Here is a 26,866-nt window from a genome sequence, read left to right as displayed (position 1 = left end):
AGTGCTTTGTTATACTTTTTAGGACTAATAAAACAGATTCAACTAAGCAACTAGCATGCTTCTTCCTTTATAAACGCACAGCAAATGTTAATGCACTGCTGACTGAAGATCAGTTTCTGGTAACACTCCTCAGACAGACCAACTACATGTGGATTAATCCTCAATTACGTCTTCATCAACATGTGCTTTTAAACCAAATAAATTGATCTGATCTTTATCTTTTAATGGCTAGACAAAGGCCTGAAAAGAAATTTTGAAAGTTTAAATATTCATTAATATTAAATGAAGCTAATATAACTTCAAGTTACATAAAGGTACCCCTGAAGAAAAATAAAAACTTACTGACCTTCACAGATAAGGAAAATCAGAAATTGCAATAATAAAACAACAATATTTTTAAAGCAGTATTGTAAAGTAAAACCTTACCTAATATAACACCTTGTGCACCTCTATAATAGCTGGGAGTTAATGTTCTGAACCTCTCTTGACCAGCAGTATCCTAAAGGTGACAACCAATTATTACTAAATTTAAAAAGTATAAATAATATTAAGAGTAGAAAGTCAAACAGCATTATTAAAAATATCCATGCACAAGCTCATTTAAAACTTGAAATTTAAATTAGATGCGTTCTCTTACTGAAAAGTGTTACATAAAATAAAATTAATAAATACTGACTCATCTCTAGAAAAATGCATTTAAGTAAAAGGGTATTTTTTTAAGATTTTTATCACACGTGAAACCCATTTCCTTGAAAGCCATGGTTCTCAACTTCAGAAGCACAGTGAAATTTCCTGGGAAATGAAAAATTCCAATGCCTGGGTCCAACCCCCACTGATTCTGGTTTAATTGGTCTACGGTAAGACAGAAGTTTTCAAAGTCTTCCCGGGTGATTCTAATGTAGAATCAAGGTTGAGAACCACTTATTTTTTTTAAAAGAGAATGACAGGAGTGTCTTATTTTAGGTAAGCAATTTTTAGGTTGGAGTCTTAAAAGTATTTTCTCTGTATCTTCTTTTAGGAAAATGCCTAAAACCAAACCACTTGCTATCACATGTTTCTGACACATAATTGGGGGAGAGGAACATAAGATGTACACCAGCTAGGAAGTGCAAGTTTTATGAGGAAAGAGACTTCATCTGCTTAATCATCAGTTTAACCCCAGTGCCTAGAGCGATTCTTGCCACAGGACAGTTGCTCAACTTTCCTTGGAAACCAACCAGCCAACCAACCCAAACTAATTAACAAGTCTGTACTTCTGGACCGGGTTCCTTCTGTCTTCTTTCTACCATCCTTGGACTGTGGCTTCAAGATACCTAAGATTATGCAAAGCAGCAGCTGACAAACGGCTCCCTCAGCCCACCACCTGTCTTATTAAATAAAGTTTTACTGGAACACAGCCAGGCCCGTTCGATGATGCACTGCCACATGGCCTGCCTTTGGATTAGACTAAATATTTACTATCTGCCCTTTAAGAAAAAGTTTCCAGTCTGCTAATATCAAATAACCTGAAGAAAAATGAAGACATATGTCAAACATCAACTTAGCTGCCAGTCTCATAGCTGTAAATTCGAGCTTAGCTATGGGGCAAGCAGAAGCTCCTTCAGACATAAAACATGTTAATAACCTCTAAGAGGTTTATAAGATTGGAGAGGCATTTTAAACCAGCAGTGACAGGCTCCAGCTACTTATTTTCCTACTTACGTACTTTCTTTCCCTGGCCAAAATAGAGACTGCTTTAATAAGAGAGCAATAGGTAGAGAATATATGAGTAATTTATGGCCTCAGAAGAGAAACTTAAGAGGAAAATAACTTTCAAAGTAAACCACTTTGCAAATCTACTACTCTTCCCCAGCTACGCTTTACATAAATGCAGAATGTCCTTGCTTCCAGATTCTCACCACTACAGAAACAGCCCCTACCCCTGCCATCTTGAAGTGAAAAAATTAACAAAATTAAACTTTCTAAACAGATAAATTTATGATAAAAATGATTTCTCTCTTTACAAAAATTCCCTTTGCTTCAAAGTTTCTTACAAAACCTCTGATATGTAAAATTACTCAATTTGCATGTTGACTCAACTTTTCAAAAAACAGTAATATAAATTAAAGGTGCATAAAGTGAAGTGTACTTACTATCTAAAGCAGATTATAATTTGGATAATTTGATATAGGTTAGGGCAAGGACCAAGCAAGAAATATTTTAGTCACAAGATTTTTTGTTATAACAGAAAAATTCTGTTTTCATAACAAAACCGTATCCACACTATAATAAATTAATTTCCAGAAACAGCGGAAGCATTTGAGTATGAGTTTTGTTTCCCTTGATATTCACTGAGATCAACTTCAGTAACTGCTCTGATGAGACACAACATAAAAATCAGAACTGCGGAGTGCCCTGGGCATCCGACTCCTGATTTCAGCGCAAGTCATGATCTCAGGGGCCTGGGACAGGGCCTGGGATGTGGGGCTCTGCGCTCAGTGGGGAGTCTGCTTGGGGATTCTCTCTCTCCCTCTGCCCCTCCCCCCTAAAATAAATAAATAAATCTTTTAAAAATCAGAACTGTGATTCTAGTCAAAATATCCATGAAGCCCAGTGTTTTAAAAATAAAGACTAGAGCAGGGCGCCTGGGTGGTTCAGTTGGTTAAGCGTCTGACTTCAGCTCAGGTCATGATCTCAGGATCTTGGGATTGAGCCCCATGTCAGGCTCCATGCTCAGTGTTGAGTCTGTTTCTCCGCCTTTACCCCTCCCCCTGCTCAGGCTCTCTTGCTCTTTCTCATAAATAAAATCTTAAAAACAAAAAAAAGAGTAGGGCAAAAAAAAATAGTATGTTTAATGTTAAAATACTACACGATTGACACTTTACACATAAATATTTAAATTAGTCCAGCTATTTAGAGTCTTGATTTTTTGGATCCACTTATAAAAATGTTTAAGTAGGTATGATAATTTGAGCAAAAACCCTCTGCCACAATATTGGATAAGGATATATTACACCTATAAAATTTATAAGCTTAAATAGTCAAAAGTTAAGATTTTTGCTTGTTTTTGTTTTCAAGATAGGAATTTGCAACAACTGTAATAGCATCCTTGTAAGATAAGAAAAGAAGAGCTTATTATCTGTGGTTTTCTTCTCTGACGGGAGAGGAGAAAAGAGATTATTAAAGACAGAAATGGATAAAGGACAAGGAAGGATCTGGAAAGGCTAAATATTAAAATGTGGGAGGGGAAGTGAGGGCAGGATCTAGAGAAAAATAGCTTTAGAGGTGCCAAGCAGGCCGTGATGTGTGAGTGGCACTTTTGGGAGCAGTGAGGACAGGGCTGTACTTGATTATTCTATTTGACTGATCCTAGGAGGAGCGTCCAAGCAGGAGAGGAACTGATTTATACATATATATATATATATATATATATATATATATATATATTAAAAAAAAAAGAAGAATTAGAAGAAACAGTGGATTCATGTATTTCTATTTATGAGTGAGGAGGCTTCCTAAATATGACATAACACCCAAATTCATGGAAAAAAAAAAAACTGGTCTGACCACAAAAATACTAAAACCTTAGTATAGCAAAAACATCTCTCCCCACACCATCCATACCCCATACACACACTCACTCATCCTAAACAAGATTTGAAGGCAAATGACAAACAGGAAAAAAATATTTGCAGCATATGACAGAGTTAGTATTACAAACACACACACACACACACACACAAGAACATTAACATTTGGGGCACCTGAGTGGCTCAGTTAGTTGAGCTTGACTCTTGATTTAAGCTCAGGTCATGACCTCAGGGTTCTGAGATTGAGCCTCTTATTTAAAAAATATTTATACGCCTATGATAAAGATGTCACCTCAGTAATACCTGCCAACCTTTTTATTATACAGGAACTAAAAAGTAAATTTAAAAAACCTCTTGCATAAAAGAAAGATCTCACGGAAACCACCAAGCCTTAGATCCTATTCTAACATGTATATCTCACAAAACAGTAGCAAGGGCATAAAAAAGTGATAAATTCAACCATGAAAAGCATATGGAAAATCAGGCTCCCACTTTTGTACAGGAAGGAGCCAGCATTCTTAAACTGTTCAATATATTTTATTATGGCCTAGTCCAACATTTTCCAAATTGTTTTCTGTTAGACATTACTATTCTTATTAATATCATAATTATATTTTGGGGAGGGGGCAAATAGGCTACCAATCATGTAAAGTATTGAATGTTAGAAAAAAATTAACAGAAAAACATGAGACACACTTACACAGTTACTTGTTATTTGGGTTAAAATGTGTATTAGAAATAATATGCCATTCAGAGAATGCCAGGAAAATGAATCAGATCATACAATACATGAACACTTCCTGTTTCAATCTGTAACTGATACCCAAACACTTACTATTTAATCACCATGTTGAAGTACACCTCAATGTGATGACTGCTAACCAGTTCTAATGATCACATGTAACAAAAATGTATTTATATATTTACTTATCATAGTATATGTGGGAATCAGATATATAAGAGCATATTTTTATAAATTATATATGTAATGTAATATATTACAATCATTTAGGTATATAGAGAGAAGTAGGTAGGTAGGTAGGAGTGGGAGAGAAACGGGCAGACAGAGACAGACACTGAGCATCTTGGACGTTTCTGACAGTTATTGCTATTTTATTCAGTCAGCACTATCATGAAAAGGTCTTAGGAAAGCAACATGTATCAGAATGTTTGGGTTCACAGTCAAATGAAAGGACAGTAAGTAAAGACTAGGCACTGATATTAGAAAATAAGTCCAAAGTTGGCAAACTCAAATTTCTTGAATATACTAACATACTAACATGAAAAATACTTTTTTTCCTGAGCATCACTTCATCCCCTTCTCCCCAACAACTGCCTTCAGTGTTAGCTGAGTATACACTGTCTTCTTAAAACTTTAAAGAAACTATTCAATAACAATAATCCTTTCTGGCAGATAAGATGATTTTTCTATACTTTATTCTGCTTTTAAGTATTCTTAAGGGATTATAGGGCGCCTGGGTGGCTCAGTTGGTTAAGCGACTGCCTTCGGCTCAGGTCGTGATCCTGGAGTCCCGGGATCGAGTCCCACATCGGACTCCCTGCTCAGCAGGGGGCCTGCTTCTCCCTCTGCCCTCTTCCCTCTCGTGCTCTCTGTCTCTCATTCTCTGTCTCGCAAAAAAATAAATAAAATCTTTAAAAAAAAAAAAAGTATTCTTAAGGGATTATATATTTTAAAATTTTGAGTAAGTGAAACAAGTCTCTGCCTCATTACCCAATTATAAGACATAGCCATTTATTGTTTATCCATTAACCAACAAATTGTCCAGAAGTTATTTAATACAAATTGTTTACCTCTAGAACTCTACACACATCAACTTCTGCTTCTTTAAAAAATACAAGATGAATATTTATATAAAATACATTTTTAAAACTCTTACCCAAATTGCAAGTTTAGCCTTATTTCCATCCACTGAAATTGTTTTCACCTTAAAGTCAACACCTTGAAAAAAATGAAAATGTTGATAAGCATCCCAGTAAAATAATACTTTTAAAATCAATTACCAAGAAAACAAGAACACAGAAAAGCCACTTTATCAAATACCCGAATTCCACACCCTAAATTCTTGGAGTTATGGATGTGAAAATTAAAAAAAAGTGTCAGTAAAGTTCAGCAGCTTAGGATTTAGTTAGGATAAATGAAAACCAAATGCTTGCAGAATTCAAAACACTTACCTACCTGTACTTGCCTGAAAAAAATAAAAATTTTAATGGAAAAATAAACTTCAGTGTAAGGTGATTAAGGATGCACATTAAAAGCCAAGTGCTGGAATTCACAGTGCTCATGTAGAGAAGACTATCTATGGCTGACTCTGGATCAAGGCAATTCTCTAAGGGGCTCCAAATGCAACTACACTCCATCATTAAGAGTTCTGCCCACAGCCAGCCAAACCCCTAACCCAGATTCTGACTGTAAGCAGCTTGGTAAAAACATTAAAGGGCCACTTACTCCTTGTCTTATGAATTCTTTGTTTTTATCCTAAAAAACAGTATTCATTCTATATAACTTTATCAATGATCCCTTGCTACTGCACAATTGCAAAAGAATTTACACACAAAAACATCTGTGCCCAATCCTCTAAGAATCTTCTTCATAAGTGAAAGGAGGAGTGCTTAAAGTGCTATGAAAATCTTCTGTAAGTACTAATTTATGTAAAGAGAAGAGCTCCATAAGAAGACACGTAAGGTTTTACTACAAGCCCCCCTCCCCCTCCAAAAAAAACCTCTCCCTTTCCAGGAACAGGAGTTGACACATGCCATCTGGCTTAAATGAACAGTAACTGCCCACATGTCTTTAAAGAGTATCAAAATTAATGTGCTGTCTACTCCACTGGCCAGAGGCAAAACATTAGCTCAAGAAGCCTGGAAAGAAACTTTCAAAAGCCCTTATTAGCTTGTCACAATTAATTCAGAATAGTCACAAGTAAGATGAACAGCACCCTCATACACTAAATGCTTACGAGAACACCTGTCACCAATATGGAAATACATGAGTAATTCTTGGATGATTTCTGGTGATCCACTACAAACACAAATTACATAATAAAAATGCACTTTAAAATATGCATTATACCACGTCTTTCTGTATGCCAAAGATTAAAAAAAAAAAAAAGTTTGTGTTTTGGGCTAGAGTGATAAAGGAGCTGATAAAGCCATACCTAGAATCATGGGCAATTATGACAGTGCTAATAACATAGTCCAAGGAAAATTTAAGTTAAAGTTTCTATGCCGCTAAACAAACAAAAACCTCCTATTAAATAATCTTGTATTCACCAGGTCTAGATAAATAAATATTATGCCACACCATTTATATAAAAAGTATGAAGGGTGCCTGGATGGCTCAGTCAGTTAAGCATCTGCCTTTGGTTCAGGTCATGATGCCAGGGTCCAGGGATGGAGTCCCACATCGGGCTCCCTGCTCCGTGGGGAGCCTGCTTCTCCCTCTGCCTCTCTCTCTCTCTCATGAATAAAATAAAAATAAAATCTTTTTTAAAAAGTATGAAATTATTTACATTTTATTCATAATACTTTAAAAACAAAACAAAGCCTGAGAAAATTCAGATGAGGGAAATGGTTCTGACTTGGTGCAGGTACTAAATTAAGGCCACTGTAGACATTACATAGAGAAAACCTGTCATACACACTCTCCAGTTAAATTCTCAAAGTTTTTCAGAGCATAAAGAACTTTTTTTTTCCCTAATTACTCCAGACAACATGCTCAAGGGCAGACTGGCTTTTTGCTAGCTATCCAAGAAAAGAAACTCACGGTTCCCAAAATGTTTTTGTTTATCTCCCTCTCCCAATCTCCTTCTTCTCTTTTACAATTTCCTGTCTTTCATATATTTCTTGACGGTCTAATGACGGTCTCTGTCATATGTATCATTAAGTTACTCTTCTGAGATATTAGATCTGAAAGTGACAGAGCACATCCTCAGGTAACAATGCCCACTGGCATCCTACCATCAAAGTCAATACACACAGGCAGCTTAAAAGGGCACCCCATCTGGATCCAGACCCTGCAAGTCCCCCATTTCATCTTTCCTTTGTCCCTCTGGTGAATCTCCTATGCAGACACTGAGTTTTTTAGCTTTCATCTGCTCAAATTGCTTCTTCACCAAGTCTGGTTCTTCTGTTTTGCAAGTGGCTCTTAATTTGCTTTTAAAGGTGGCCACAGTAGGAATCTTTTTAATAAATCTGACTTTGCCAACTTCTTACTAGATTTGATTAAACTATCTTTTCAACCTCTTCATGTGGATGACAAGGAGCTCCTAACAGTTTGAAGCTGAACATCTAGAAAAAAACACTCCTGTGTATCTCCTCTACTCTCCTACAACTCTGAACACTTCTGTGACCAGATATTCTCTGACTCTCCAGGGACATCAGTGTCCTACAATTCAATTCAGTCTGATACAGTCAGATCCCACAGGGTAAGGGCTAACTAATAATAAGTCCTATAAGACTGCTGCACTCCCATTTCAGATGCCATCCCAAATCCAGGTTGTTACCTGTGCTTCCGACCACCTGGCTATTAATCAAAGGTTCCCACAATCTCCTCCCTTAATTGGATTAATTTGTGGCTCACAGAACTCAGGAAAAGTTGCTTACTAGAGTATCATCTTATTATAAAAGGATATAACCCAGGAACAGCCAGATGGAGGAGACAAATAAGGAAAAGTATGAGGAAGGGGCACAAAGCTCCCATGCCCTCTCCGAGTATGCCATCTTCCCAGAACTTCCATGTGTTTGCCAAAACAGAACTCTCAGAACCAGTAAATTTAGCATTTTTATGATGGTTTCATTATTTAGGCATGATTGATTAAATCACTGTCCTTCAGTGACTGAACAAAATCTCCCATCCCTCTTCCCTCTCCCCTCTCCCGAGGTAGGAGAGGAAAGAGTAGGACTGAAAATCCCAACCCTCTATCACATGGTTGGTTCTCCAGGCAACCAGCCTCCATCCTTAGAGGCTTTCCAGAAGTCACAGTACTAACATAAATTCAGGTACGGTTGGAAGGGGCTAGTTATGAAAAACAAAAGACATCTTCACTGCTTTGATCAGTTAAGAAAATCAAAGGGTTTTAAAAACTCTCTGCCAGGAACCAAATATGTATTTCTTATAAATCACAATATCCACAGAAGAACTGTCATTTTGGCTTTTTCTTATTGTTCATTTGGGCTTGCACTTTTAATACAATATTTAATTCAGTTTTTTAAATAAAGTTCTCTCAAGCGCATATGAAACATTCTCCAGGACAGACCATATGTTGTCTACAAAACAAGTACTAATAAATTTTAAAAGACTAAACTCATATGAAGTATTTTTTATCATAATCTAATGAAACTAGAAATCGGTAATAGAAAGAAAACTGGAGAATTCACAAACATGTGCAAATTAAATAACACCCTTTTAAACAACTAATAGACCAAAGAAGAAATCATAAGAAAAATTAGAGAATACTTTGAGACAAATGAAAACACAGTACACCAAAATTTGAGATGTAGCAAAAGCAGTGCTGAGCGAAATTTATAGCTATAAACACATTATAAGAGAAGAAATATCTCAAATCAATAACCTAATTTTACACCTTAAGGAACTAGAAAAGAAGAGCAAACTAAGGGCTATAAAAGGAAGGAAATAATGAAGATCAGAACCAAGATAAAGGACAAAAGGAATTGATACACAACAGAGAAAAATCCATGCCCAAGGCCTGGTTTATTTATGCCTGGTTTGTTTGTTTGTTTGTCTGTTTGTTTATTTTAAAGATCAACAAAATGGACAAGCTTTTAACTAGGCTAAGGAAAAAGAAAAGACCAATTACAAAACTCAGATATGAAAGTGGGGACATTACTAATTTTACAGACAAAAAAAGATTATAAGATAATATTATGGACAATTATACACCAACAAGCTGGATAACCTAGATGAAATGAACAAATTCCTGAAAACACACAATTGACAAAATCGACCTATCAAGAAAAAGAAAATCTGGGGCCCCTGGGTGGCTCAGTCGGTTAAGCGTCTGCCTTCAGCTCAGGTCATGATCCCAGAGTTCCAGGACAAGGACAGAGCCCCACATGGGGCTCCCCGCTCAGCAGGGTGTCTGCTTCTCTCTCTACCCCTCACCCTGCTTGTGCTCACTCTCATTCTGTCTCTCTCTCAAATAAATAAAATTAAAAAGAAAAAGAAAATCTGAAGAGACCATAAGTAATCAAAATCATCCCAACAAAGAAAAGCCCAGGACCAGATAGCTTCATTGGTAAATTCCACCAAAATTTAAAGAGTTAACACCAACCCTCCTCACTTTTCAAAAAACGGAAGAGAAAGGAACACTTCCAAGCTCATTCTAGGAGGCTAGCACTATTCTGATACCAGAGCCAGACAAAGATGGTACAATCCCAGAGGAATACTGATGCAAAAATCCCCAGCAAAATACTAGCAAAGGTAATTCAGCATCCTCTTAAAAGGATTATACACCACGATAAAGTGAGTTTTACCTCCATAATACAAGATTGGTGGAATATGAGCAAATCAATCAAAATAATATATCCCATTAAAGAATGAATGGGGGGAAAAAACACATGATCATCTCAATTCATGCAGAAAAAGTATTTGACAAAACTCAGCATCCTTTTATGATAAAAAACACTCAACAAACTAGGAACAGAAGAAAATTTGATGTTTCCTCAAAAAGCTAAAAATACAATTACCATATCATGCAGCAATTCCACTCTTATGTATATACCCAAAAGAAGTGACAGCAGAAACTCAAACAGATACTTGGACAACAATGTTGATAGCAGTATTACAATAGAAGGCTGAAGCAACTTAAGTGCTCAGATGAACAGATAAACAAAATGTGGTTTATACATATCATGGAACATTATTCAGTCATAAAATGGAATGAAATTCTGAGATATGCTACAACATGTATGAACCTTGATCACATTAAGCTAAGTGAAATAAGATACTCACAAAAGGGCAAATATACTGTATGATTCCACCTATGAGGTATCTAAAACAGGCAAATTCATAAAAACAGAAGATAGAATAAAGGTTACCACAGGCTGAGGGGAAAGTGGAGTGAAAGCTATTGCTTAATTGGTACAGAGTTCCTGTGTGAGGTGATGAGAAAGTTCTGAAAACAGATAGTGGTGATTGTTGCAAAACAATGCAAATGTACTTATTGCCACTGAACTGTTAACTTAAAAATGATTAAAATGGTAAATTTTATGTTTATTTTACCACAATAAAAAATAAATAGATAACTGGAGAGTCCTGCGTCTATTAAAGAAATTGAATCTATGGTTAAAAACCTTTCCATGAAAAAAATTCCAGGCCCAGAGTGAATTCTACTGAACATTTAAATAATAATCCATTCTAAACAAACTCCTCCAGGAACGTGAAGAAGAGTGAATACTTTCTTAGTCACTCTATGAGTTATACATTACCCTGATACCAAAACCAAAGACATTATAATTAAAAGCTATAGACTAATATCCTTCATGATTACATATGAAAATCCTAAACAAAATTTTATCATAACTAATACAAATATGTATAAGAGAACAACACATCACAACATTCATTGTTGGGGTTATCCTAAATAATGAGAAAATCAATGGGACTTTATTAGACTAAAAAAGAAACTTCATATGATCATCAACAAATGCAGGAAATGCACTTAACAAAATCCAACATGCATTCCTGATAAAACCTCTCAGCAAATTAGAAACAGAAGGGAAATTTCTCAACCTGATAAAGGGCATCTATGAAAAACATACAGCTAACATCACGCTTAATGGTAAAAAACTAAGTATTTTTCCCCTTCATATCAGGAAGAAAAGATGGATATATCAGCCCTCTTCACTTTTTTTAAGACTTTTTTTTTTTTTTTTTTTTAAAGCCAGGGCAATAAGACAAGAAATAAAAAGAACCCAGATTGGAAAGAAAAAATGTAGAAATTCAATGGAATCTACAGAATTTAAAAAAAAAAAAGCTCCCGGAACTAATTAGCAAGTTTAGCAAGGTTGGAGGATACAAACTAAACGTTTAAAAAATCTATTATATTTCTATATATCAGCAATGAACAAAGGATTCTTCTATTTAAATACCATTTTTAAATAAAAATCTATTAAATATTTAGGGCTAAATCTGACAAAAGATGTAAAAGACATGTAACCACTCTGAAAGAAATTTTGAAAGACCAAAATAAATGGAGACACATAATTTGTTCTGTGATTGTTAAGACTCAATATTGTTAAAAGGTCAGTTCTCCCCAAATTGATCTATATAGTCAATGCAACCCCTATAAAAATCCTAGCAGGCTTTTATTTTTAAATCAACGAATGGATTCTAAAATTCATTGGGAAACACAAAAAATTAGAGCCAAAATAATTTTGAAAAAGGTAACAAAATTGGTAGACTAACAATATATGACTTCCAGGCCTACTATAAAGCTATAGAAATCAAGACAGTGAAGCATTCTGACATAGACAAATAGATTAATGGGCTAGAATAGAGTCCAGAAATAGACTCACCATATATAAACAACTAAGTTTTTACAAAGGTGCAAAAGCTATGCAGTACAGAAAGGACAGTCTTCTCAACAAATAGTTTTAGAATATATAAGGAAAAAAAAAGGAAAAGAACAGAACTTCAATTCATATGCTTTATACTGTATCCAAAAATGAATCAGACCTAATATAACACATGAAACCATACAACTTCTAGAGAAAAACATAAAGAAAAATCATTGCAACCCTCTGTTAAGCAAAAGATGTAACACTGAAACCATCATTAATAAGAAAAAATTGATAAACTGGATTTCATCAAAATAAAAAACTTCTGCTTTTAGAAATAAGCTGTTAAGAGAATGACAAGAGGAGCCACAGTCTAAGAAAATATCAGCAAAGTATATATCATGTAATAAGGGGTTCATATGCAGAATATATAAAGAACTCTCAAAATTCAACAATAAGAAAAAACAAAAAATGAACAAAAGATTTATACACTTCACACACACACACTCAAAATACAGTCAACAAACAGCAAATAAGAACTTTAAAGACACTCAACATCACTGGTCATTAGACAATGCAAATTAAACCAATGAGACTACCAACACATACATACCTATTAGAATGGTTAAAATTTTAAAGTCTGATCGTGCTAAGTATAACAGGTGAGGATGTGGAAACAGGAACTTTTTTTTTTATTCTTATGTTAATCCCCATACATTACATCATTAGTTTTTGATGTAGTGTTCCATGATTCATTGTTTGTGCACAACACCCAGTGCTCCATGCAGAATGTGCCCTCCTCAATACCCACCACCAGGCTAACCCATCCTCCCACCCCCCTCCCCTCTAGAACCCTCAGTTTGTTTTTCAGAGTCTATCGTCTCTCATGGTTCGTCTACCCCTCCGATTTCCCCCGCTTCATTCTTCCCCTCCCGCTACCTTCTTCTTCTTTTTTTTTTTTCTTAACATATATTGCATTATTTGTTTCAGAGGTACAGATCTGAGATTCAACAGTCTTGCACAATTCACAGCGCTTACCAGAGCACACACCCTCCCCAGTGTCCATCACCCAGTCACCCCATCCCTCCCACCCCTCCCCCCACTCCAACAACACTCAGTTTGTTTCCTGCGATTAAGAATTCCTCATATCAGTGAGATCATATGATACATGTCTTTCTCGAAACAGGAACTTTTATATACCATTAGTGGAAATGTAAAATGATACAATCACTTTACTAAAAAATGGATGGAATATTTTCCAAACTTAAACATGCATTTTCCATATGATCCAGTAATCCTATTACTGGGTATTTACTCTAAAGAAATAAAAATTAATATTCACATAAAATCCTGTACCTAAATGTTTATACAGGTCTATTCATAACCACCAAAAACTGAAAACAATCCAATGTCCTATAATAAGTGGATGGATAAATCAACTCTGAAACATCCACACAATGGAATATAACCCAGCAATAAAAAGAAAGAAACTACTGGCATGCAAGAGCTTGGATACAGCTCAAAGGCATTATGCTAAGTGAAAAAAAAGTCTGAAAAGTTTACATAATATATTCCATTTATAGGACATTCTCAAAAAGATAAAATTATAGTGATGAAGACTAACCAGTGGCTGCCAGAGGCTAGAGGCAGGGGAAAAGTATGACTAAAAAGACACTAGTTTTTTAGAATGATGGAACTGCTTAATATCCTTACTGTGGTAATGATTAAATGACTATATACATTTGTATAATACATGTTAAAATTCAAAAAACTGAATACCAAAATGAGGGCAATTTTACTGTAATTGGTAATTAAAAAAAAACAAAACCACACTATCTACTCATATGCTAGGAATATAACAGACCAAAAATATTTTCTAAAAGAATAAATTACCAGAGAACATGTTATTATAAAATTTCTGCTTCTTTCTGATTTACGATTTACGTTGCTACTAAGTCCAAGACTGATTTTGTAAAATTGTTCCATGGGCTTTTGAAGTAATGAGTTCTTCCCTCAAAAGATGTATTGATTGGGGCGCCTCGATGGCCCAGTCAGTTAAGCTACCAACTCTTGGTTTCGGCTCAGGTCGTGATCTCAGAGTCATGGGATTCCAGCCTTGCGTTAGACTCTGCACCCAGCACAGAGTCTACTTAAGACTCTCTCTCCCTCTCCCTCTGCCCCTCCCACCCCCCTACCCCACCCCACCCCCGGGATCTCTCTCAATTAAATAAATAAATCTTACCAAAAAAAAAAAAAATTTGTTGATTGAGGGGCACCTGGCTGGCTCTGTCAGTAGAGCATGCAACTCCTGATCTTGGGATGGTAAGTTCAAGCCCCATGGTGGGTGTAGGGATTATTTAAAATCTTAAAAAAAAAAAAAAAAAAATTGTTGATTGTGTTATTCTATTTCCCTACAGTCTCATTTGTGATTTTTGGATCTATTTAATTATGAAAGAGATATAACAAATCTCCTAATATAACTGTATTTTCATCAAATTCTCTTGCGTTTTGAACAGGTTTTGCTCTTATATATACCATCTATGTTTGGTGACTACTTGTTATGACTGTTAGAGCTACTTTATTAATTAGTTGGGCCTTTCATTATTACATACTATCTTATTTCATTATATCCAGTGTGTTAATCTTAAATTCTACTTAAAATCACATTGTATTACCACCTCTGCTTTTATATTGTTTGCTTGCATTTGCCTGGCCCATCCCTTTATTTTCAACCTTTCATTATTTGTTTTTAAGTACTCCTCAATTCCATCTGACAATATGAGTTATTAGAATTGGACCTATTCACATTTAATTAACTGATATATTTTAATTCTGTTACTTCCTTCTTATGTTTAACATTTTTGACATTGTGTTCAAATCTGTGTTTGATCCTTTTTATTTCTGTATTACTATGTTGTGATTGAAAGAATACCAAGTTAGAAGTTAGGAGGCAGGGTTTAGTCTCAGGTCTCTTCCTGAGGTCTAGCTAGGCAGGAGCTTAACCTCTTTAAGTCAGTCTCCCCCTTCTCATCAAGGAATATAAAAATTCCTGCTTTACCTGCTAGTTATTTTGGGGGGAGGGAGGGTGGAAAACATCGGGGTAAGGGGACATCAAGAGGGATACTATAAAAGCTTTAAGGATCCAACAGAGAAACAATTATGAGGACCTAGATCCCCAAATTTGAGTTTACAAACTTTAAAAGTATCAACAATAAAATGAGGTAAGTGCTCTGCTACCTCAGAGGATAGAGTAAATATGTTTTAAGAGTTGAGAAGGAGGGGAAGCTGGGGGTGAAAAAAGATGTACAAAACCTTATGAAGATTAAAGTCTCAGAGATGAAGAATAACCTGGGAAGCCAGGGCTTTTTGTGATGACTACTTAAAGGGAGACAAACAGTAAGATGGTTTTATGGCAGAAAGTAATAGCAAGATAAAAAATGTGTGGAGAGGAAAGAGGGGTGTGGAGAAAGGTCTTGTCAGAAGCGGGCTGAATTCCAAGACTCCCAAGTTGGCTTCTGCTGATGGACATGGGGCTGGCAAAGGGTTGGATGGTCTTATTCCAAACTAATATCATTAATCAATAAATAAGAAATTAAATGACAACAAAACAGCTTGGAAATTAAGAAACACATTCCTAAATCAAAAATTTCAAATGTTCAAAGAAAGCTAAACTGAAAATTCAAACTATCCAGAGAGCAATGAAAAAGAAACACACCCTACCAAAACCTATGGGGCACAGTAAACTTGTTCTTAGAGGACATCTTTATTAAAGAGTAAGGACTAAAAAGAAGGGAACTTAATACTACTCTTAAAAAACTAACAAAATAAACTAAAAGAAAAGTAGGAAGGAGAGAAGGAAAAAATGAAGCCATTTCTCAAACAATTAAATAAATATATTCCTCAGGACGTCAGAGTGGCTCAGTGGGTTAAGTGTCCAACTCTTGATTTCAACTCAGGTCATTGATTCAGGGTTGTGAGATAAAGCCCTGTGTCAGGCTCTGCACTGAGCATGGAGCCTGCCTGAGATTCTCTCCCTCTCCCTCTGCTCCTCCCTCCACTTGCACGTGCGCACTCTCTCTCTCTCTGGAATAAATAAATAAAATTTTTTTTAAAAAAAAGCAGAGAACTCATTTTAAATTTTAATTTAAATAAATTTTCTAATTTTTTATTTGAAAAAGTTTTACTCAAAGCACTCTTTACATTCAAAGGTCACCTAAAACAAGGTAAATTAAAAAATAAAAAACTTTAAAAAATAAAAAATAAAAACTTTAACATGAAGCAAATTTTGCCTATTTAATTAGATTATATAAAATTAGTGTAACTAATTTCTACAAGGATCTAATCTCCATGCTTAAATTTCAATCAGTTCTATCTATGCAGCTAATAAGTACCATCATAAGGCCTTGCCATAATCCAAACACCCCCTTGCAGCAAACAAACAAAAAACCTGGTCAAAATATTCTTAAAATTTTGTGTGTATTTATTTTTATGTCAGAAATATTAAATATTTGTTTTCTCATTCTAATTCTGAGATTCAAATATACATATGCTGAATCTCCTTTTCTGTTTTCCACATCATTTTTTAATTTTTTTTAAGATTTTATCTATTTGACAGAGACAGCGAGAGAGGGAACACAACAAGCAGGGGGAGTGGGAAAGGGGGAGCAGGCTTCCCGCCAAGCAGGGAGCCCAATGAGAGGCTTGATTCCAGGACCCTGGGACCATGACCTGAGCCAAAGGCAGACGCTTAAGGACTGAGCCACCCAGGCACCCCCCACATCATTTTTTCTAATGTGTTTTAAACATTTTTATTCATTTTGGCAAATTTTACCCACTTTTTTTTCTAGCTTCTATTGTCCTTCATTTTGTTTTCCACAGTCTCTACTGTCCCTTGTGATCCTTCTAATTTCGCCCTTATTTCAGTGACAGTTTTATTTTCTTAACCTTATTTTTCTTTCTGCTCAATTAGCTGACACTGCATTTTCTCATGCAGTCACACTATCTCTTCCTGACCTCTTTTATCACTGCTTTGTGCTCTCAGTGGTAAATATTTCCAAAATGTGTTTTAAATTCATAGCAAAACAGCTGGGCATGATTTTCATCTACTTTATAGAAGTACTTTTTCTGTTGAGTATTCATCTGTCCTTTGTTTTTCTGCTACTTTCTTCCTTTTTGATTCTTGAGTGGTAGGAAGTAGTGCTTAACTGAAATCCTTTTGATAATTCATCTTTAAAGGAGGTGAGGTTTTTTTGGACAAGCTATCTGTAAGAGATTCGTGCAGAAGGCTATAGTGGTTCCAGTTCCTGACCAGCAAAACTTTGTCTTGATTCAAGGTTTTATATGAGAATCATTTAGGTTTTTTGTTTGTTTGTTTACTTTTCAACAGCCAATGGAGATAGGCAGCCTTGAGGTTTTCACAATGCAAAGACATCTCTTCCCCTACTGATACAGAGAAAGACAAATGTAAAAATGGCTTGTTTGGGGCGCCTGGGTGGCTCAGACGGTTAAGCGTCTGCCTTCGGCTCAGGTCATGATCCCAGGGTCCTGGGATCGAGTCCCGCATCGGGCTCCCTGCTCCTTGGGAGCCTGCTTCTCCCTCTGCTTCTCTCTCTGTCTGTCTCTCATGAATAAATAAATAAAATCTTTAAAAAAAAAAAATGGCTTGTTTGTGTGATTCTTTGTTTGGCTTCACCTTCCCAACTTCTTAGTATCAAACCCAGGTGCAGGGAAACTTCTGCCATTAGCTTAAAAAAAACCCATTTTACTTTCGCAAACAAGGGATTTAGGCTTTGCATCTCAGGGTGGGCCGCTCAGGTTCATGAAGCTTCCCTTGCTGGCTCCAAGCTCTGCAGCTATGGCATTCTCACTCTACTTCTTCCCACATACAGTCTGCTTAGACTCACTGCTCTTGGCAGCCATTCCACCTATTCTGTGGCCTGGGGTTTTTAGCTTTCTTCTAGTTTAGTGGAATATGGGGTTTGTGTTTTAGTTTTTCCCTCCCCCCTTTGTTGTCATTCTGGCTAACTGCCAGAAAGCAAAAGAAGAAAACCCAACTTTATTGTACCATCCTCAGGTTCAAAATCCAACAGTTACGTTAAAAGAATATTTTATATAAGATAGAAACTTGAGTGTCTCACTATATTACTGAAAAGATAAAAGTGTGCTTTCCTTACTATCCTACCGGTAAAATACCTAATTTTCCACAAAACACTAATTATTACAAGGTCATTAGCAACTGAACTAATTGTTTTATTTTAAAAGTTCGTGTTTATATTAGTTATAACCTAAGGCAGAAAATAATCTGATACCTAAATGTAAAAGATACTTTTCAAGACCCAGAGCCCATTTGGGGAACAAATTATGTACATCAACAGTATGCCACAATCTTAGTATTTATTCTTAAAGTGGACAAAGCCTTTTTAATAATGAAGACAATATATAATTTGTCATTGTCCAACTCTCCAGATTCCATTTGGGCTTGAAATGAAGACAAATAGCTTTATATTATATATTGATCATTCCCTTAGTAAAATTTTAACTCTAGGGCGCCTGGGTGGCTCAGTTGGTTAAGCGACTGCCTTCGGCTCAGGTCATGATCCTGGAGTCCCAGGATCGAGTCCCGCATCGGGCTCCCTGCTCGGCAGGGAGTCTGCTTCTCCCTCTGACCTTCCCCCCTCTCATGTGCTCTCTGTCTCTCTCATTCTCTCTCTCTCAAATAAATAAATAAAATCTTTAAAAAAAAAATTTTTAACTCTAGACAAATTCATTTTCCTTCCAGTTACTACTCTTCTACCCCTTGCTATCCATTGCTAGGCATGTACTGAGTGAAATGAAGTTTTACTACTAATTTTTTAAAGAACAAATAATATATCAAAGCCAAATTAAAATGGATTTTAAATTACTAGTGTTTTAAATGACTCCTTTTCACACACATAAATGTAAATCTGTAAATGTTAATAGGCCACACAAATGTTAAGTAATGCCTGGTATAACTTATTAAACATTTAGAGGCACTATGAATTCATATTGAATTCCTTGCAGAATTCTAAGTAAGAAATGTAGATGGAATTTGAAAAATCACTGTTTGACAACCACCAAAGTTAGAATGATAGGATGACACTTTAAAGAAATTTGGCATATATCACCTTAAGTAACCAAAGTTCCATCACCAATAATGGTACAAATATATGGTACAAAATACACACCATGCTCTTGAGAAGCATTTTGTGGAATTCCTGCCAAAAATGCATAACCTGAATCTAACCACTAAGACACATTAGACAGATGCAACTGAAGGATATTCTATACTATAACTGACCTGGTATGTACTCTTCAAAAATGTCAAGGCCATGAAAGACGAAGAACTGCCCATATTAAGACACTGAAGAGAAATGACAACTAAACTCAGTTGTGATCCTGGACTGCATCCTGGACCAGAAACAATTTTTTTTTCTTTCACTAAATAAGACATTAGGGGGACAATTAATGAAATCTATCTGTATACAGTAGAATTGTATCCATGTTCATTCAGGAAATACACATTAAAGTATTTAGAGGTTAATCTCTGCAATTTTACTATCAATTCAAAAAAACAAGAACACTGTGTGTGTGTGTGTGTGTGTGTGTATAGAGAGCATGATAAAGCGTATATGATAAATATTAACATTTGGGGACATACAAGAATTCTTGTACTATTTTTACAACTTTTCTCTAAGTATGAAATTATTTAACATTTGAAAAAAAGAAAAAAAACAAAAAACAAATCACACACACAATAAATGCGAAAACAAACCCAGTTAAGAGAAACTCTTTATTTTCCCTAATAATAATGCTAGGATCATATTTACTACATTCTACTCAACAGATCATGAAATTTTAGAGCTGTAAGGAAAACAGATTATCTCTCACCAAAACTCCTCCATTTATAGGTGAAAACAGTGAAGTTAAAGGACTTCCTGAAGATCTAGACAACTGGTTCAAGGCAGAGTCAAGACTACTATCCTGCTCTGACTCAGCTCTTTCACAATGCAAGCTGTCTCTTGATACCTTTGTATTGTCATCTACTCCCTAAACATGTGATACACACGCTAAATAGCTCAATCTTCTCATATATTCTAGTAAGCTAATGTGGCAAACCACTTTTAGGCAAACTAAATTTCATTTTAAAGAGGCATTTAGGCATTACTGCTAATAATCTTTAATAACTAATATCAATAAACATGTGAGTTCAGAATATATGCAGGAGACTGTAGCAAATGCTAAAAATGCAAAATTAACACACTCTACTATTAGGTGATACTGTTAGGTCCATGATGATAGACACTAAGTCTATATAATTCATCATTATAGCCCCACCCTTAGGAGAGTGCCTGACATACAATAAATATTCAGATAATTGTATGTTGCTAAATAAAAGACAATCCATAGTACAAGAAAGAAATGTATGTACAGATAATCATAATATCCACAGTGTTAACCAAGTGCCATGAAACAACAAGTAAGTTATTTTTGCTTGGTGAGATCTACAAAGGCTCCAGAAATTTAATGAAGCCAAAGTTAAGCCTTGAAAGAAAAAGAATTCAACAGACATGGAAACAATGGGGTGGTAGATGGAGGGTAGAAGGAACTAGATAAAACAGACTGAAGGCAAGAAAATACGTGGCATTTCTATTGAATTTTTAAACATAGGCTTACCTATCGTTGCTGCAAGTTCTGGATCAAAAGTATCATCTGTGAACCTCAAGAGCAGGCTAAAAGAAATGTTAAAAAGACAGATTAGAAATTTGTCTTTTTTCCTAACCATTTGGCAAATGTTCAGGATTATTATATTTTGTCACAAAGTAGACACAGATAATGGGCGCCTGAGTGGCTCAGTCGTGATCCCAGAGTTCTGGGATCGAGCCCCATCTCGGGCTCCCTGCTAGGCAGGGAGTCTACTTCTCCCTCTGCCCCTCACCCTGTTCGTGCTTGTTCTCTCGCTCTCTCTCTCAAATAAAATCTAAAAAAAAAGAGCCTACTTTAAAAAAAAAATTAGACACAGGTAAGAATAGCTGATGTAGGTCTGCTCCCACAAATATTGCCCCACTGCAGGTATATATGGAGGAATTAAATTATTGGAAAGGCAATAAAAGAACCCCAAGAGCAAAGCAGTTTACTTAATATATTCCCCATGCTCCCCTACACAATTCCCAAGTGTGAAAAGATTTGGGCTTGGTTATGGTTTTGGTAACCATAAAGGTACGTCCTTGTGAGAAAATAGTATCAGCAACATGTCATACTGTGATGTGGACAAAAAGGGGCGAATAAGTCTCTTGGAATGCAACAAATTAATTTTTTGTTTAAATCTGATGTGTACTACACTCTGAATTCAAGTAAAACAGAAAGCTGTGAAAATCTATCATTTGGTAACAAGTAGTAAGTAGTAGGACTACTACCTAAGCAGGAAGAAAACATATAGTAAAAAGTGAAGGTAGATCACATGATAGCCAGAATAGGTATACTCTAGCAAATGCTAGGTAGGGTGTATGAAATCAAGTAGGCAATAGGGAGTTACTGAAAGCTTTTTTAAAAAAGAATGGCAAGAACTGCTCTACATTTTGAAAAGTTAATGCCAGCAAAAAAAATGCAAGAAAATTAACCGAAGACAACTGCCATGGTTATGGTGAGAGATAAGGAGGACTAAACCTAAGAAATAGTAAAGAAACTAGAAAGAGATGAAATAATAGCAAAAGATACCACATGAGTAGGAATTTAAGAAACAAGGCAGAGGATCATAGGGGAGGAGAGGAAAAAATGAAACAAGAAACCAGAGAGGGAGACAAACCATAAGAGACTCTTAATCATAGGAAACAAACTGAATGAGGGTTGCTGACAGAAGTGGGGTAGAGGGATGGGGTGACTGGGTGATGGACACTGGGGAAGGTATGTGTTGTAATGAGCACTGGGTGTTATAGAAGACTGATGAATCACAGACCTGTACCCCTGAAACAAATAATACATTATATGTTAATTAACTGAATTTGAATTTTTTAAAAAAAGACACCATATGAATAATCTAAGATTTTATATCTCCCCGAATTATTTATTTAATATAAGGCAGAAGTGTCAATTATTAGAAACTCTTCAAAAATATAATCTAAGCTTTTGTTAAAGCCCTAGATTTATAAAATTAATCAATCTTCCTTCACATTATCTCCTACAATAGGATAAGACTGTTCTATCGATCAACCTGTATGCATTAATAAAATCAAAGAAGGGCGCCTGGGTGGCTCAGTCGTTAAGCGGCTGCCTTCAGCTCAGGTCATGATCCCAGGGTCCTGGGATCGAGCCCCACATCGGGCTCCCTGCTTGCGGGAAGCCTGCTTCTCCCTCTCCCACTCCCCCTGCTTGTGTTCCCTCTCTCGCTGTGTCTCTCTCTGTCAAATAAATAAAATCTTTAAAAATAAATAAATAAATAAATAAAATCAAGGAAATAGCTATCAGATGTCTGAAATGCAAAAAAAATTTACAAATATTTCTGTAGGTTGTAATTACTGTTGCTAGAGATTTTTTTCCCCCAGAGTATACTGCAACACATAACGGCCTTTTGGTATTCAAAATCCGGCGTCATTAACTGTATTTGAAGGATTAACTCTCCCTTTCTTGGTTTTGCTTTCTTGTGTTTACCAGGAAACCAGCACCACAAAAGTGAAATAAACAGTAGATTTTCCACGTAACACTGTACCCTCTTGACTATAACTTTGCTTATTCCAACGTGAGTCAGGTGACAGCACTAACAAGAATCTTGAAAGACTGCACTTATAAAAATTTTCTTCTCTCCCCAACAGTAGGTTTTTAAATTAATAAAAGTAAAAATTTCACTAAAAATTTAGTTACTCATATTTTAAGAATGGAAAAGGTATGTATCCATACTTGGTCACCACACTAAATATTATTACATAAAAGAAACTTGTAGAGTAGTAGTGGCAGTAGTAATAATAATACCAGAATAATACAAATAATAACAATGGTATTGGCTATTATTTATTGAACATCAACAATTTGCCAGACACTTGAGCCAGCGGTTCTTCTTACATAATTGCTAATCCTTACGATAATCCTTGTCATTAAAGGTCAGGAAAGCCAGGGAACTGATAAGGTACAAAGCAACAAATTTTAATACGGGCTCTGAATATAAGCAGATCTTAGCCAGGGGTACACCGTTAGCTGGAAATGTATTCTCAACTCTATGTTATGCTTTTTTCTAGGCAGAGAGACTTTTAGACTTTTAAAGACTTAGACCTTTTAAAGACTCCACAACCAGAAAATGATTAAGAACCAATGCTCTAAAGGATGTATATTTAAGCGTTCATATTTTCAAAGCCAAAGCAACAAAATACTCTCCATGCAGAGCTATAGATGGAAGGAGTAACTACCACCATATCATTTAAAGGAAAGCAAATTTATAATAAACAGTGTGATCATAAATAGTCTGCATTTCTTAATTTACAAATGAAATTGGCTAAAAAGGATGGGGACACAGAGACACAGGAGGGACAGCAATTTAGGTAACAGAAGATCTCTATAATCCCTCCCAGTTTCTGAAACACTTTGCTACTTCTTTACTTCACTATGGCTAGCCACAGAATCAAAGCATCTCATACACTTAACATTAGATAGGGTTTGAGGGATTTCTATTCCAACCTCATTTTTCAAATAAGAAATGAAGACCTAGAGTGTTCAAGTATCACACACAAGGTCACAGAGTGGCAGCACCAGTTTCATAATCCTGATCTCCTGGCTGCTACCACACATGCTCATCACACTCCAACAGTCTGAAATAAACTGGAAAAATAACCCACTAATTTGAATTACTTAAGATGTCCTTTGTCGGGACGCCTGGGTGGCTCAGTCGTTAAGCGTCTGCCTTCGGCTCAAGTCATGATCTCAGGGTCCTGAGATCAAGCCCCGCATCGGGCTCTCTGCTCAGTGGGAAGCCTGCTTCTCCCTCTCCCCCACTTGTATTCCCTCTCTCGCTGTCTCTCTGTCAAATACATAAAAATCTTAAAAAAAAAAAAAAAGATGTCCTTTGTCATGCAACAATACAAGTGGTATTTCACTTCCATTAACTCTAGATCTGTAAAGAAACAAACTTATTGGTCAGAACAACCCTTAAAGATTATATCCATGACAAATGTTTTTGTACTAACTCAGCTTTAAAAGAATAGGCTTCTATCTTAGTAGAGTCATTTAATTCTCATCGTATCCAGAAAGAATAAGTGTTCAAGGTTGTTTTCCATAGCAAAGAACATGCACCAATAACGTATGTCTAGCTAGAAAAATAAGCCAACTTTCTCCCTAAACACAATCCTTTCTTGAAAGAGGTAGTTAAATGTGTTAAAATTTTGCAGTGAGCAGCTGAAAATTCACCATTAAGTACTGAGAAAAGTTTGGATCAAATTAAATCCAAACAAGTTTGTCTGAAGGGAGGGAACTAAGGAAACCAATAAATCCACCTAACTGATTTTACACTAGAGGAAGAACCTCAATTACATAAACACTCTAGTTAACCTTCCAGAAAATTTTAACACAGCTTAACTGGTCATCCATCCACTACCTTTAGGAAAATGTTGCCAACCAAACTTGTATTGGGTTGAACCACATGAAATGACATTCAACCATTTTTGACTTCAAAATCAGCAATTTCATATGCCTTAACCTAAGTGAGGGTCACATCTCAAGAAAAAAAGACCACAAGGCTATAGAAGTCCTATTAAGACAATGTTCAATATATTAACTTTTTAACCCTCAAATATAATAGTGATCATGAAAAGTACTTTATTCAGTCCTTTATTTTTTTAAGATTTTATTTATTTCTTTGAGAGAGAGAGAGCTCAAGCCAGGGGAGGGGCAGAGAAGCAGACTCCCCGCTGAGCAGGGAGCCCAACGCAGGGCCAAATGCAGGCCTCTGCGATCATGAAACGCCAGGATCATGGACTGAGCAGACGGCAGATGCTTGACCAACTAAGCCATCCAGGCGCCCTATTCAGTCCTTTAAATAATGCATACATATACACACATCCACACCACCCATACTATTTTGCTAGCCCACAGTGTTTCATTAATTTATTCCTTGTTATGTGCAAATCCCTCACTCCAATATATACTGAGTACAGTAAATGAGAAAAACTAGAAAATATATTGTCATACTTTAAAAATATATAAAACTGCAGAACGTATTACAGAATAAAATTTCAAATCCTTAAGCATCTAAAAAAGTATAACTTGATGAAGTGATCTGGAGATAAGTTTATCAGCAGGCATAGCTAAAATATGAAATTACTTACAGCTCCTGGAACTGGAATATTGTTTAAAAATCAAGACAGCCTAGAATATAACCTAGTGATAATAATAATAATAATGAGATGGCAAGAATAACTTGACCTGGAGAACTTTGTTCTAAGGCTTGGAGGAAATCACAACCCGCTTGCAACACCCACTGAGCATCACTGTTCTTACCCGATACTCAACTCGAACCACTGTCAACTATCATTTTCCCTCAAAAAAGGTCAAGAAAGAAAACACAAAATACTAATTTGTTCTTTCACCTCTATATGATGTGGCAGCATGCGAAGGAACAATTACACTTGATTCTCAAAGAATAAAGTCCACAGCTTAAACACTAGCATCTCAGACTCAAGTGAATTACTCAAGTAGTCAGAAGACCAAAGAGTTCTTTCACAGCTGACTCAGAAGAAAACAGAGAAGCGGCAAAGGGGTGCACCAAAATAGGCCAGGAATGTGACCCAAGGCGTCACGAAACTTCCCGTGTGGAACGCGACGTATTCAGAGAAAGCCTGACAGAAAAACCAAAGTGCTGAAGTTACAACTCAACTCGCGGGGTGACAGTGAGCCTGAACCCCAGGGGCCGAGTCCGGGCTTCGCTCTCGGCCAGACTCGGGCCCAAACCCGCCCGCCACGCCCTAGGCTCCTCGGCAGCAAACCCGCTCGCCGAGCGGCGGCCCTCAGAATTGTTTTTTATTTGGGACAGAGGGGAAACGTATCCAGACAAGGCGGGCCTGCCACGGACCCACAACACGGCGGGGGTGGGGGGAGGCAGGGGCTGCAGGACCGCGCGGCCGAGAGGCCGGGGAGAACGAGCGGGGCCCGGCCCCAGCCCGGCCCGCACCAGCCGCCGCCCTTACCGTTCCCGACGCGGCCCAGCAGACGGCGGCCACGGAGGCAGAAAGAGCCCCGCCGCCGTCGTCACCGCCGGCAGACCCGTCTCACCTGGACTTGCCCACGCCACTCTCGCCGATGATGAGGATCTTCAGGGTGGTCAGCACGTCCTCGTCCATCCTGACCCCGCTCCGCTCTGAGCCCAACTGACCACCCCAGTCCGGTTCTCAACCCTTCCCCGGAGGAGGTGCCCGCGCATGCGCAGCGCTGCGCGTCTGCCACCTTCCTTTCTCCCCGGGTGTTTAGGTTGCAGAAGCCTCGGTCGCCCCAGTTCCGCCTTGAGGAAACTGCGTCTGCGCAAACTCAGAATCCCAGGCGTCTTTCCGGAGCGCTTATTCATCCTCTGCGCAAGCGCAGATGGGAAGAACCGCGTGTGATTTCACCCTTTTGTAGACTGTTGCTCTTCCTCTGCCCTAACCTACCCCTCCTTCAGTGGTGTACTTGGGAAAGGGCTGAGTTGGCAGGGCATGAGGCTCTTTTATTTCAGCAGCTGCTCGTAACAGCTGCATTGCAATAGGAAAAGCTTGTGCTCGAAGGCAGGT

The 26,866-nt window shown here is 36.9% G+C and overlaps 1 protein-coding gene across 1 annotated transcript in view; it reads right to left on the bottom strand.

Annotated features, from left to right (window-relative positions):
* The window catches only part of RAB18 (RAB18, member RAS oncogene family), a 32,946-nt gene extending 6,396 nt beyond the window's left edge, over window positions 1–26,550 (bottom strand). The window contains exons 1-4 of the mRNA XM_045874219.2: window positions 26,376–26,550; window positions 20,802–20,857; window positions 5,468–5,529; window positions 427–499 (exon numbers count right to left, since the gene is read on the bottom strand). Coding sequence (XP_045730175.1) covers window positions 427–499; window positions 5,468–5,529; window positions 20,802–20,857; window positions 26,376–26,443 — 259 coding nt within the window. The 5' untranslated portion in view covers window positions 26,444–26,550. The remainder of the gene's footprint in view (window positions 1–426; window positions 500–5,467; window positions 5,530–20,801; window positions 20,858–26,375) is intronic.
* Between the last annotated feature and the right edge of the window lie 316 nt (window positions 26,551–26,866).

Source organism: Mirounga angustirostris, unplaced genomic scaffold, assembly GCF_029215605.1.
Source record: "Mirounga angustirostris isolate CCGP_5_RB_7025 unplaced genomic scaffold, mMirAng1.0.hap1 SCAF_5, whole genome shotgun sequence".
Lineage (NCBI taxonomy): Eukaryota > Metazoa > Chordata > Mammalia > Carnivora > Phocidae > Mirounga > Mirounga angustirostris.
This window is presented reverse-complemented; position numbering and strand designations above follow the sequence as displayed.